Source organism: Myotis brandtii, unplaced genomic scaffold (assembly GCF_000412655.1).
Source record: "Myotis brandtii unplaced genomic scaffold, ASM41265v1 scaffold1148, whole genome shotgun sequence".
NCBI classification, from domain to species: domain Eukaryota; kingdom Metazoa; phylum Chordata; class Mammalia; order Chiroptera; family Vespertilionidae; genus Myotis; species Myotis brandtii.
This window is the reverse complement of record NW_005353959.1, coordinates 179,575-194,283: the sequence shown is the minus strand read 5'-3', so window position 1 is coordinate 194,283 and position 14,709 is coordinate 179,575. Positions and strand designations below refer to the sequence as shown.

The window sequence follows — 14,709 nt, the reverse complement described above, 5'->3', positions numbered from 1 at the left end:
CTAAGTGGATTGGCTCTCCTGTGCTGTGAACTTGTCTAGGCTGTGGTGCCCGTGTCTGTGGTCAAGCATTATGTGGGTGTTTCTGTGAGTGTGTTTTTGGATGAAATGTGCATTGAAACTGGTAGGCCTTGAGGAAAGCAGATTGCCCGCCTCATCTAATCATGGGAAGACCTGACTGGAACAAAAGGCCGGCCTCTCCGAGCCAGAGGGTATCCCCTGCTTTATTGCTCTCCACGGCACTGTCACCCGTCCGCAGGCTTCCTATCTTGTTTATTGTGAGCAGAGATTTTTGTCTGTACTGCTCACGGCTACATTCTCTACACTAGGACACTGCCCAGCACCGCGGTGGAGATGGTAGTTACTGTGGAGTGAATGCACACTGCCCAGTCTAACCAACCAGGCAGCATTCCGAGCAGGGCGTTCAGAGCTCTTCTGCAGCTGCCACAGCCCTCCCTGCATAGGGTATATTTGCTGCTGATGGTCAAGGAAAGGACATGGTCTTAAATTATGGCAGGAGCAATTTATGTCAAACTCGAGGGAACATTTCAGTGTGTGAAGCCTGGGCAGCTGAAGAACTTTGGTGAGTAGGAGTTCTTTAAAGAAGACACAGTTGGCCCCAGCTGGGTGGCTGAGTTGGTTGGAGCATCGTCCTGTACACCAAAAGGTTGTGGGTTCGGTTCCTGGCCAGGGCATATGCCTAGGTTGCAGGTTCGATCCCTGGTCGGGGTGTGTACAGGAGGCAACTGATCGATGTTTCTCACATCATTTTCTCTCTCTTTCTCTCTCTCTCTCTCTCTCTCCAATAAGAAAAATATATCCTTGGGTGAGGATTTTTTTAAAAAGGCACAGTTGGATGACTGTAACCTTAGAACAGGTTTTTGTGAAGGCCTGGACAGAGGGTCATGAGAGAGTTCAATAAACTACATGGTGAGGGTGCGGTGTCTCCTTCCTGAGAGAGCATTCGGAGCGAGCAGGACAGATGTTTAGCGGTAGCGGTTGTGGCTTTTACTTTGGAAATAGCTCTGGCCACTCTCACCCTGACATGCTCAGAGACACACAGCAACGGCACCCGATGTCTTGTCTTTCCAGCAGGCAACCGTGCACGTGGTTTCAAATGTGAAAGGCACAACATCGACAGATGGCAAAGTAAATCTCCCACCCTCCCTGCCCCCCAGTTCCTTTCCTTAGAGGTAACCAGTGTGACTGGTTTCTTGTGTATCCCGTGGAGACTTCTATGCATGTACACATGTGTTAACTTTTTCTCTCTCACAAATGGCAACACACTACACACATTTTTCTTACTTTGCTTTTCCACGTTATAATATATTTTGGAGATCGTTTCATGCTGCTACTATATATCAGCCTACTTAATTCTTATAACAATTGCACAACCCTCCACTGGTTGTGTACCAAGTTACTATAACCCAGCAGTTCTCAACCTGTGGGTCGCAACCCCTTTGGGGGTCGAACGACCCTTTCACAGGGGTCACCTAAGACCAGGGGTCCTCAAACTTTTTAAACAGGGGGCCAGTTCACTGTCCCTCAGACCATTGGAGGGCCGGACTATAGTTTAAAAAAAAACTATGAACAAATTCCTATGCACACAGCACATATCTTATTTTGAAGTAAAAAAACAAAAGGTTCTCAACCTGTGGGTCGCGACCCCTTTGGGGGTTGAACGACAGTTTGAGGACCCCTGCCTAAGACCATCAGAAAACACATATATAATTACATATTGTTTTTGTGATTAATCACTATGCTTTAATGATGTTCAATTTGTAACAATGAAATTGGGGGTCACCACAACATGAGAAACTGTATTAAAGGGTCGCGGCATTAGGAAGGTTGAGAACCACTGCCATAACCAGTGCTCTGCTGATAGATACTTCCCATTTTGATATCATAAGTTATGGATTTGAATGTGCCACTTTCCAGCTATGGATCCTTGGGCACATTGTCTCATCTGAGTCTCTGTTTCTGCATCTGCAAAATGGAGCAATAACATCTGTCTCTGAGGGCTAATGTGAGGATTGGATGAGATGTTGAGCACAAAGCCCAAGGACCGTGCTTGGTCTCAGTGGGGTTCCAGCAAAGGGTGGGGCAGTCATAGTTGTCTTCATCATCTCTTTCCCTTCCCCTGGAATTTCTTCCTAAATTTATTTAAATCCAGGAAAGAGCCACCACACATGCAGGGGGGAGGGAGGGGTATCTGCAAGATCATCACCCTTTATGCAAAGATTTTATGTATTTACCTGCAAGCTCCTTGTAGAGACCATCCCCCTGGGATGAAGCAAGGGTCAGCATGGTGGCGATACTGCCCTTCACCTTCTCCGTGATTCCATGCTGCACAAAACAGGATGGTCCTTCTGTTAGGATGGCACAGCCCACGGGAAAGGGAATCTTAGGAAAAGGGCCCCACCCAACTCCCCAATCCGAGTGTGCAGACTGGGGCTGCCCAAGTCAAAGTCAGGTCCAAGGCGGGCCACCTTAGAGCGCACAGAATGGCTCTGGAGTCATCCAGGCAACATCTCTGTGGGGTCCCACCTGTCCCAGCACCTCCTTTCCAGCCTTTGCGAGGGGTTGTCCCTCTGGTGCTGACAGACTGAATCAGGACCTAATGAGGCTGCATGGACGTATGGGAGAGATCACAGCACCTGAAGGGATGGGAAAGAGGGAACGTGCGCTCATTGTCCACCATCCTATCACGCATTCAGTCACGGGATGCGTGTTTATTGAGTACCCGCTTCGTGCGAGGCACCAGCTGGCAATCCTGATTTTTCTTCCCAACTTTTGGACAAATATCTTCTTGCTCCTCTCAGTCCCTCTGTCATCTAAAACCATGTTCTCTCTTCCAACCAGCTCTTGCCTCCCTTTGAAAAATACCCGATTCTCTCCTCTAGTCTGACGAAGCCTAGTTTTGAACCTGGATCTTCTGATTCCAAGTCTTATGCTTTTCTCTTCAACATACCGGGCCTAACACCCCAAGCTCCAGTCTCAGCTCCAGCTCTGAGCCTTAGCTAGTAACTTGGGTGTCAGCTCCCTTGTCCGTAAGGTCAGGGAATGGGGACGCTCTGTGGTCTTGGCCTATTTCAACTTCCTACACTTAACCTCATTTAAGATACTTTTTAAAAATATATATTTTATTGATTTTTTACAGAGAGGAAGGGAGAGGGATAGAGAGTTAGAAACATCGATGAGAGAGAAACATCGATCAGCTGCCTCCTGCACACTCCCTACTGGGTATGTGCCCGCAACCAAGGTACATGCCCTTGACCGGAATCAAACCTGGGACCCTTGAGTTCGCAGGCCGACGTTCTATCCATGAGCCAAACTGATTAGGGCTAAGATACATTTTTATATGGTCAATGTACTAATTTTTTTTTTTTTTAGTGGAATTGTTTTCTTGGGCACCTGAAGGGCCGATTTCTATATACCCAATGAGGACTGGATGTTGTAGAGTCTGACCAATTTCTGCATACGCTTGCAGACTGTGATAATATGTTAAATGACAGAAAGTAAATTGCTACTGGTAAACCAGAAACCCCTTAGCCTCTTCCAAGAGAAAGTTCCTGTTTTGCAGTGTGGGTAAGTGTACTTTCCAGAACTGCAGTGGGGTGGGGGCAGAAGCAGGTTGGAGATGTTTTAGGAAGTCGGTTGGTCCAGAGATGGACCCAAAGAGCAACTAGCCAGGCTGCTCAGGAGGTTAGGAGAGGGCCAGCGAAGCCTGGAGTAAGGCAGGAGACTGTGGAAATGCACATGGCCAGGGGCCAACAGTGGCTTGGACTGAAACAAAGATTTTATATGACTTGCAGAGGGGGTGGCAGGCTGAGACCTAGAACTGAGACGAGACGGTCCAAGTGGGCTTGACAGCAGCACTTAGGTTTGAGGAAACTGCTAGGAACTGACTTCCAAGATAGACAGAAGCAAACCTAAATCTATGCTGGGCACTGTTAAGTGGCTGATTGACATTTATTGATTGATGTTTTATGTAGATAAGACACTTCCCTCATTAAAAAAAAAATCTGTGTTGAGATTAAGCTATTGTTGGAGATGCCGGAGTCTGGTTCCCTGCTCCCAAATCCTACTTCTGAAACTTCCTAGCTATGTGGCCTGTGTTACACCTCCCTGCCTCAGTTTTCTTATCCACAAGATGGGAACAATAATAGTGCAGTCATCCCTCAGTATCACAGGGGATTGGTTCCAGGACCCCATCACAGACACCAAAATCTGAGGATGCTCGAGTCCCTCCTATGAAATGGTGTAGTGTTTGCATGTAGGCGACAGCAGGGCACACCCGCACATCACTCATTCACCCGGATTGGGTGTAATGCTTGGTGAATTCAAGTTTTGTTTTTTGGAACTTTTTGGGACTTTTTCCCGACTATTTTCAATCCGTGTGGAACGTGACACCTGCGGATATGGAGGACCGACTGTACCCACCTCACAGACTTGCTAGGGATGAAGCGAGCTAATGCGTAGGAAAGACTTAGGATCCCATCTAGATACTGCAGTTCTCCTGATCACTTACTAAAGGGGAAAGATGCAGAAGGCTGGAGGGGCCGCATTTCCGAAGTCACAGCCCCAGAGAGGAGACTGACTCCATCACCGCTGGCAGTGAAGGGAGAATGCCCGTTGCCAGCTGGCCTCCTCTCCTGGCACCGTGGGCTTTGGTTGGACCCACTTTGCGGAAGACGTCTGACTCTACTTCGGCCCAAATGACCACCACTTCTCCAATCTCCTGTGCTGGCTTCCTCCCTCTCCCTCCCCCCAAGAAGCCCCCCAGGGACTGGAATGCAGGCTGTGGGTTGGAATAAATACCTTCAGCTGCTGGAACTGGTGCTGCATCCTTTCTTGAGCCCTTTCAAACATGCCCTCAGCCACCTGCCGGTCCACCCCTCTTCTGATGACATCTTTCATCCTCTCACACGCTTTTTTGCCAGTGATCTGGGCTGCCTCTGGCAAAAATGATAGTTACAGTTACACCACAGCAAGGGCTTATGCAGAAACCATTAGCATCAGCAATAAAGACAAGCAAAGAAACCATATATATACAGGTACATATATACACACACACATATATAGATGCACACACATATATTTATGTAGGTAGTACCATTTGCTACACAGTGGAAATAGTTTAATAGCATGATACAAAAATTAACACTCTCAATATTTAGATAGCTATCATTCAGAAAATCAAATGAGTGAATTAAGCAGAAGCTTACAAAATTCCAATCCCTGGCCTCCCAAAGAAAATAAGGGGCCACCAAAATGAGAAGAAGATATCAAGAACGTTTACAAATACTTAAAAAAATAAGAATGAGAACTGGGTGATGGTTATATTTTTTTAACTGGAGGCCCAGTGCACAAAATTTATGCACTGGTGTCCTTCAGCCCAGCCTGTGTCCTCTTGCAGTCTGGGAGCCCTCGGGGGATGTCTGATGGCTTAGTGCTGTCTCAGAGGTGGGAGAGGCTCCTGCCACCACCGCTGCGCTTGCCAGCCTGTGAGCCTGGCTTCTGGCTGAGCAAGGCTCCCCCTGTGGGAGCGCACTGCATTGAGCATTGCCCCCTGGTGGTCAGTGCACCTCACAGTGACCTGTAGTTCTGCCGTTTGGTCGATTTGCATATTAGCCTTTTATTATGTAGGATTAGCTGCGACGTAGCACGGAGAGGAGAAGCCAAGGTGTGTAGGCAAAGGAAGGACAGAGGGAACTGGCAACAGATAAAAATGGTTCAAGAACTACCTCTCCCCACACCTTGCAATTGTTTGAATTGTTTGGTCTTAGTTTGTAGACCAAGGGTGTTAGGGGGACGTAGGACTTAGGGGACTTTGAGGGGAGCCACAGGAAAGGATGCTGTAGCGGACAGAGGGAGGGAGCAGAACTGCCACCCTCCAGAGCCCCACCTTCGTAGCAGGGCTTCAGGTCATTCTGAACAGAGCTGGTGAGTGACTCATAGATCCTCCTCTTCTTCCGGAGGATGTGGCCCTCCAGGCCCCCCAGGATGGCGCTTATCTGAGAACCCGCATGAACAAAGGCCATTTGTGACAATTCCTCCAACAGAAATAGGCCAGGCATCCCTGCTCATAGTCACCATGTCCCTCTGCCTGTGGTACAGGCGGCTCCCCACAGCTGGACGGTGTCCTCCCCATGTCCTCCCCACAGCTAGCCTGCGAGCCTCTCACAGGCAGAAACTGTGTCTTCGGCATCTTTACATCCCAAAGTGCTTCCCACGGTGCCTGGCACCTACAGACATCCCGTTAAATATTTGCTGAGTTGGGCTCTGGCACATGTGAGATGCTGAAACCGGACCTTTTGCAGGGACAGTGGGGGAGGAACAGGCTCTTTCTCTAGCGTTGCCATGGGATTTGGGCCGGGATGTGCTATGGACTGAATACGGTGTGCATGGCACCTCCTGCCACTGAGCTCTTGTGCCCCCTTCTTCAATTCATATATTGAAATCCTCCCCGCCAATGTGATGGCAGTAGGTGGTGGCCCTTTGGGAGGAAATGAGGTCATGAGGAGGGTGCTCTCCTGGTTGGGATTGCTCCCCTATAGAGGAGGCCCTAGAGCGCTCCCTCGCCCCTCTGCCATGTGGGGGTACGGAGAGAAGACAGCCGTCTCTGCACCAGGAAGCAGGGCCAACCAGATACCATGTCTGCTTGCGCCTAGACCTGGACTTCCAGCGCCCAGAGCCGTGAGAAACGCATTTCTGTTGTTTGCAAGCCACCCAGTTTATAGTGTTTTGCGAGAGCAGCCCAGATGGACTCAGGCAGCCTTGGAGAATATGGGCCACAGGCAAAAGCCTTGAGTGCTCAAAACTAGAAAACGATCTGCAAAAATATGATACTTTACGCTTCACTGCTTTGGATGATACTTCAAAATATTGGCAAAAATGATAGGAAGGTTACTGAAAGCATCACAACTGGATTCCAATGTTTGTCCGTCTAAGGGGCCTTTGAAGATTCTTCCTGGAAACGGATCTACTGTACAACCTCGGCGTTTGCCCTCGGTTGCAGTGGGAGGAAGCTGGCCTGGCGTCCTCCGCCTCCACGGCTGAGTCAGGACCGCTGCTCTCCCCCCACCCATCTCTGTTGTGTAGCTCACAGCTCCTGCTGTGAGTTCCCCGGACCCCGGACACTGCAGGGGAACAAGTCCGGAGAGACAGGCAGCGTCCCAGAACCTGTTGGGAAGAAACCCACCACCCAATCTCACTCCTCTCTTCACAATCTATGGATCTTACCTCCTGGATCAGGAAACTTCTTTTGTAGCTATCATGTTTCCAGCCATTTCTTATCCCAATTTCCGTCATTTTCTCCTGGAGAGAGTGCTTAAAAGCATCTATGTGAGGCATCAAAGCTGAACCGGTGGGCGTCCCAGTCCTACAGAAGAAAGCAACGTAATTATGTCAGAGGCGTCAGTGGCTATTGTGAGGCTAAAACAAAGAGGAAACCAGCTGGTATCCTTTTATTCATTTTAAGAGAAAGAGGACAAGAAAGGACTTGTATCACATTCCTATCACATGTTGGGCCTTGTGCTGCACCAGGCCCTTGACAACAAAACCTACGAAATCAGTGCAATGATGCCCATTTTACAGATAAGAAAACTGAGGTTCAGAGGAGATTGCTGATGGGGTCAAGGCCACACAGCTAGTAAGTGGCGGAGCCAGGCTTTGGACACTGATCTGTTTAATCTCAACACTCAGGCTTTCCATTGCCCAGCTGTTTCCACTCGAAAGGATGGGACTTGAACTATACCTGAGGAGACAGGTAAGATTTAGGAAAAAGAAAAGAAGGAGGGCTTATTCACCATATGCACAAGATAGTGAAGGAAGCTTCAGCACATCCCAGGAATAAGAAGCAGCAGGTGTAGAAGAGAGGGCTCCTAGCTCTTAACTTATGAGCTGGGCGAATCTCAGTTTGTTCACCAGTAAAAAGACAGAAACCACCCAGCCAGTGTTGCTCAGTGGTTAAGAGTCGACCTATGAACCAGGAGGTCACGGTTCAGTTGCTGGTCAGGGCACATGCCTGGGTTGCAGGCTCAGTCCCCAGTGTGGGGCGAGCAGGAGGTAGCCAATCAATGATTCCCTCTCATCAATGTTTCTCTCTCTCCTTCCTGAACCCTTCCTCTCTCTGAAATCGATAAAAATATATTAAAAAGAAAAAGACAGAGGGTTATTGGGAGGATGCGATGATATAACACACCCAAAATTCTTAGCATGGTTCCTGGTACATTTCTGTTGCTCCCTCTAACCTGGCTAAAGCAGAGGACCAATACTGGGCCACAGCTCGGGGAGAGATCAGAAAGGCCAGTTGGAGGCAGGCAGAATGTCTTGAATGCCATTCTAAGGAATTTGGTGGGATGGGGTGGGGTGGGGTGGATATACGAGAAATAGTATGACCCCAGAAGAGTTCAAAGGAAGGTGGGGGTGGCGAAGGGGGGCACTGAGTAAGAATCAAGCGAAGGTGGAATGGTGCGAGCAGGTGGTGAACCTGGTGAAATGCTAGAGGCAAAGGAGGGAGGCTGGGGACAGGTTGGAAGTTTAGGAAATGATGTTTCTGTGGATGGAGAGAAGGATTGGCGGTCAAGGAAGAATGGAAGGAGGGGACGCGCGGAGGCACATCCCCCTCCCACGCCACGTTGGGGAGCATGCAGGATGGGAGCAAACGGAGTCCTCCGTGAGTCCCTTCTCTTTTTTGCATTCAGGGAAATTTATGGAGGCCGTGTGTTTGCTTAACTCCACGCTCTCCAACCAAAATACCCTATCCTGGGCTTGGATCCACAAGAAAGTTTATTCCCTGCTGCATGTGTGAGATGTTTGAAAAAATCATGGGAATCATAACATTAGTCTGAAGGCAACATCTCCATCTGCACTCCAGGTCACCATGGGAAATTTTTTAAGTAAAGCAAACCAAGAAGGCTTTTGTGTTTGGCCAAAGAGTACACTTTCCTCCTCGAGTTGCAAGCGACTCTTTACACTTCCAAATCCGAAGTACAAATTCTTCAAGACGAGACTCTGGCCCAACATTCTTCAGATGTTTGTTCACAAAGGAATATGAGGAAAAGATCTTTTACCTAAAAATCCCTCCAAAAACAGGATCAATCTGGTCATAGATGGGCTGAGTGATGGCTTCATTCAGATCTATTCTTGCCAGAGTCCTGGAGGCATAGATGCCGTTTTTCAGGCAAACCGCCTTCAGAGTTTGGTGAAAACCTTGGTTTCCTCTACTCCTCTAGGTAAACAAACAACAGGTTAGTAGCGTTAGTAGGCATTAACCAGACAAGCACAGGATCAGAATTGCATTGCCTTTGGCCAAAGGCTATTACCAAGAATCACAGTAGCAGCAACAGAATCTTTTAACTCACGACTAAGCTAGACAGAGAGGGTAGCAGTCGTGTCTTAAGTCGGTGGGGTACCCTGTCCTGGGTTTGCAAAGCGCCCTGTAGTCACTTTGCTCACAGCTCTTCTCATACAGGGTTGCATTTGTCTGTTTATTCATTAGGCTCCTCTACTGGACCATCAGCCTGTTGAGATCAGGCACAGTGTGTCTCATCCAATACCCTGATGTCCTTGCCATCTGGCAAGGGCATAAGGAGTGCTTGGTAAATATTTGTTAAATGAGCAGTTATTAAATGAAAATGTGCTACGACCCTACTGGGAGTATCTGTTTCAGATTTTTGCAAGTATAGTCCAAGTTTTTTTTATACTTTTTGTTAAATATTTAATGAAATGCAATTTGATTTATGTATCGTTGCAATATTTTTTTCCCAGAGAAATAAGTGCACAAATCAGAGGGGAAAATATCACGAAGCTAGAGTTATAAGAGACATTGATAAATTTTAGCCAGATGGTGATCCTTAATAAAGAGAATAAAAACACATTTACACTGCCCTGGGCGGGTAGCTCAGCTGGTTGGAGGGTCATCCCATATACCAAAAGGTTGTGGGTTTGATTCCTGGTCAGGGCACATACCTCGGTTTTGGGTTCAATCCCCAGTCAGGACATGCATGGGAGGCAACCAATCCCTGTTTCTTTCTCACATCTCTCTCTCTCTCTCTCTCTCTCTCTCTCTCTCTCTTCCTCTCTTTCTACAAATCAATAAAAGCCTATCTTGGATGAGGATCTTAAATGATAATAATACATTTGCACTAACCAAAATTTCAGTAGTGGGCTTTGGGATCATTATTCAATGATATATGTTTTAAGGGAATATCTTTCAAGTGAATGGCTGTGTAGCATGATGCAACTGGCATCATTCTAACCATCTATCTATCTATGTATGTATCTATCTTACTATCTATCTATCTATCTTATTAGTCTTCCCTTTTCACTTATACTATAACATGAGCATTTCCTTATTTCATTGTACATACTTAGAAAAAAATCATTTTAATAACCACATAATACATCCTATGGACATATCATAGTTCATTTTACTATTCTCTTGTTATTAGACATTTGGGTTATTTTACTATGTTACATAATGACATGATGTTAATTAACATATAAATGTTTGCCCAAACTTCTGATCACAAAGGCAAGTTGCTATCAAATAGGAACACCTAGGGTATGCTGATAGTCACAGAGAAAGAAGCTGATGAGAGAGGGGACAATTCATGGGATGAGGACCTGGTGACGCCTGACGATGGCGAACACGCTCCTTCCTTCCACAAGCAAATGGTCTCTTACCTACCTCCTGCTATGAAACCAATGACCCCAAACTTGGTGGCTTAAAACAACAATAAACATCTCTCCTCTCTCACAGATTCTGTGGGTCAGGAATTCGGATTGGTGTTGGCTGGCTGGTGTTTCACAGTTCGCTTGGTGGCCAAGCTGTGCGGCCAAGGTTAAAGCCCAGATAAGTGCCACCAGAGAAGAGACCAGTGCAGGAGTCAAGGTCACAGAGGTCAGATAACACGCACACCAGGCTCAAGTGGTGCAGTGTTTACTTACAGCAAGAGGAGGGGACGTGTGCACAAGATCCAGCCGGCCTCTGGCAGTGCCTGGGCCCCCCAAGGCCAGCGGATCCACTCCCCAGCAGATGCAGGTGCTATAGTTGCACGCAGCCCACTTTTCGCTGCGGCAGAAGATCCCACCCCCTCCCACGGTTCAGAAATACAGAAAACGGAGGCTTCCCCGAGGGCCTCTGAAGCCTGTCCTAAGCAGAACAAAGGAGTACACACTGAGCACGAAATGGAAGGATATCCCCACACAAGCAGAGAAGCCCAGCACAGGCGGGGAGGGTCTTTATCTCCTGGTAGGAAGCGTTCCAGGCCCAAGGCCCATTCTTATGTGGCCAAGTGAGTGCCCAAAGGCTGCACGTACTAGCGGGCCTTTCCCAACGCCGGCCAGTCTGTCTCAGGGCTTCTCGGTGAGGTTCCATCAGGTGTCGGCTGGGATCATGGTCACCTGTCTGGGGCTAGAGAATCTGCTTCCACGGACGCTCACTACAGGGCGGGGAAGGTGGTGCTGGCTGTGGGTGGGGACCTCGGCCCCTTTCCACATGGGCCTCTCCACACAGCTGCTTGGCTTCAGCACAGGGAGGCCGGCTCCCCTCCGAGCGAGTGATCCAAGACACCAGCGTGGAAGCCTCAGCGGCCCTTGATGACCGAGCCTCAGGAGTCACACACTGTCCCTTCGGCAGCACCCTGCTGCCCACAGAGGCCAGCTCTGTCTGTGTCAGTGAGGGGGAGACTCCCCAGGGCGTGAATACCGGGGTGAGGCTCCCGCGGGCCATCTGGGAGGCTGCCTATCACAGTCACCAATGAGCTCTCTCCATGGTCAAATCCATTGCCTTTTTATCACCCCGATTTCCCTCAGGAGCATCTAACACTCTCCTAACAACCGACGTGTGATCTTTCCTGCTTAGTTTTCTTATTAGAAAATAAGAACTTACGCTTTACATTACAAATAAGTACAAAAAATAAGAAAATAAGCATTACACGATTTCCCCTTCTCCTACTACTTCTCAGACTCATCTTTCTCTGCCCCCTCTCCTGGCTCCGTTTTATTCTGCTCCCTCAATGTGGCCTTTGTTTGAGGTTATAGTGTATTATTGTCCTTCTCTCTATTCTTCAATACCTTTCACACCTATAGGTCTGAGTATCAGTTTTCTGCAGGTGACTACCAAGTCCTGACCTTGGGGATCAGGCAGACGTCACCAGACACCACAGGTTTTCCCCGGAAAGGGTCACTCACCACCAGACATGCCCCGAGGATCCGTCGGTAGGAAGTCCTGGCATTTCTGACCCCTTCTTGCAGAGGCCGGGCGATGTGGGCAAAGCACTGGTCGATGGCCTTCTCCAGCAGCTGTATTTTCTCTTCCACAAATCTCCGCAGGCCACTCAGGTGCAAGTGTTCGTTCTAGGGACAGGGTCATAAGGAGCATGAGGCCACCCCCACCCTCAAGGCACTTTCTCCTCAAACGTTGCTTCCTTTAAGCATGATTCAGCCTGAGCAAACCACCCACAGTTGACTTCTCCTTATCATCCCAGTGAATGAACATCCTTAAGCTTTGAGGGACTGGAGAATAGAACAACTGTATGCCTCCTGCAACTTACTTTAGGTGTACAATCCGTCAGGCTATGTGCGGGAGCAACTATCCAAATAAAAACCCAATTGTTACTAAAACAAACTTTTCCAATGACATCTGAATCAACACATATTGAATGAGCTTTCACTTTGCACAAAGCAGTTTCGGAGGCTGGTGTTTCTCAAACTTTAATGTGCAAACAAATCCCCAGGAGAATTTGTTCAAGTCTGAGGGCCTGGGCTTCTCTATTTCTAAAACCCCCAGGGGAGGCGGATCTTCTGGGCCCTGGACCACACTTTGAATAACAAAGCTACAGGACCAAAATTAAGGCTCCATCCCTTCTTCAAAGGAGAATACAGTGTAGTCAGGGAGGAAAATATCTATTCAAGTAATAAAAGGGAGGGACCACCAGGGACAGCCTTGGACTTTAGGTTCAAACTGGGAACCGCAGTGTCTGTTCCCTGTGTGAGAACCTTGGGGGATGTGCAGCAGGCAGAAGCCACACTCTACTTGGCACTTACAGCCTTCAGAGCCAAACATGCCATTACTTTTGTGACCTCATGCCTTTGCACATGCTGTTCCCACCTTCTCATCCTTCCAGACAAAGCTCAACAGTCACTTCCCACGCGATGCCTTCCCTGACTCCCCCAGGCAGAGCTGGGGCTCTCTTTCCCACGTTCCCTGCATTTCAGACATCCCTGCGCCACAGCATTCCTCCTGCTGTGCAATGTCTCTCTCATCCCACATCTCCTCCCCTGGATTAGGAACTTGCTGAAGGGAGAGACTACGTTATTCACGTTTGTTTATTCCAAGGCAAGGCATAGAGACAGTCGTCCAGAAACATTTATGGAGTGAATGAGTAGCACGGAGAACTATGGATAATGTAGGTTTATAGATTCTATCCCAAACTTGGAAGACATAGTAGCTCTTGAATTGATGTGTGACCTTAACAGATAACTTAGCTTCTCTGCATCTCGATGGCACCATCTTTGAAATAAGTAGAAGGGGCTGAATGATCCTGAAAACGGCCTCAAACTCCTGTACCCTGTGAGTCTTAGAGTTGATGAGCCTTAGAGTTTAAGGACACTATTTAGCTTTAGGCATGCCTTGGGGATTTTTGTGGTTTCACTGGTAAGAATTCTATAAGCCATACTTTTATTTTTTTCTCTAGTGTCCTCTAGATTCTTTTGAATTTGTGGCTGGTGATCAAAATGAAATAAGAGCGAAGTCATGAAAAGAAAATCTATGGGGATGATTCTCAGGAAGTCTCACTGTCACCAAATCCATGTTGGGGGAAAAAATGATAAGAAAGGGAAGGGCTAAAGATAAAAGAGTAAAAAAAATGAAATAAGAGCGAAGTCATGAAAAGAAAATCTATGGGCAGGATTCTCAGGAAGTCTCACTGTCACCAAATCCATGGGGGAAAAAAAAATGATAAGAAAGGGAAGGGCTAAAGATAAAAGAACAGTAAAAAAAAAAGGGGGGGTGGGGGGCTGGCAACTACTTTGAGTAAATGCAGGACTCATTTGACATTGAGATGTCATAATCAACTTCCTATTGACTCTTAAAAAATAATGAGTAGAGCTCTGTTCATTTAAAATCACTAACTACCCAAACTCTAATTCTTTTTTTGTTTTGAGGCACAATCTTAAAAAATGATCAATCAGATATATTTTTAGGTTTGATATTTTTAAGAATGCAAAGAAACTGACAGAACTCTTGCCTTCCAACTTTCCATCAAAAATTAAGGCTGAGACCAATATCTGAGGCCAAAGAATTTTGAAGAAAGCTGCTGGCAACTCCCTCTAAAAGGTTATCACGGAAGTGCCAACCCACCCCCTCCTCTGTGTTTTCTGTGGCCTGGAGTCTGGTTGCGAGGATGGGACTGAGCCGCTACAAGGGCCGCACCTCTGCATCAGCAGAGAAGAGCATGTGGGGCTGGCACTGCAAGTCTGATTGCAAAATGCCTCGTCCGTGTGTTTGTAAAATAAACCAACCACACACAGCACCACATCTGATTGGTTTTCCATCAGCACTTCCAAAAGCAATCTTATGCTGGGCAGCGAGGCAACTTTCACCCTGAAGAACTTTTTCAGGAAGGTAGAAGGTTAAACCTTTCCCCAGTATTTCAGAGGACAAAAGTCAAATTGGAAAATCTCAGATTCCAGGAGGGTCTC

At 47.6% G+C, this 14,709-nt stretch overlaps 1 protein-coding gene across 1 annotated transcript in view; it reads right to left on the bottom strand.

Moving 5' to 3' along the window:
- Positions 1–14,709, bottom strand: part of NUGGC (nuclear GTPase, germinal center associated) — a 38,532-nt gene that overhangs the window by 942 nt on the left and 22,881 nt on the right. Inside the window, exons 13-18 of the mRNA XM_014548462.1 lie at positions 12,199–12,363; positions 9,075–9,232; positions 7,243–7,381; positions 5,906–6,014; positions 4,819–4,955; positions 2,253–2,343 (exon numbers count right to left, since the gene is read on the bottom strand). Coding sequence (XP_014403948.1) covers positions 2,253–2,343; positions 4,819–4,955; positions 5,906–6,014; positions 7,243–7,381; positions 9,075–9,232; positions 12,199–12,363 — 799 coding nt within the window. The remainder of the gene's footprint in view (positions 1–2,252; positions 2,344–4,818; positions 4,956–5,905; positions 6,015–7,242; positions 7,382–9,074; positions 9,233–12,198; positions 12,364–14,709) is intronic.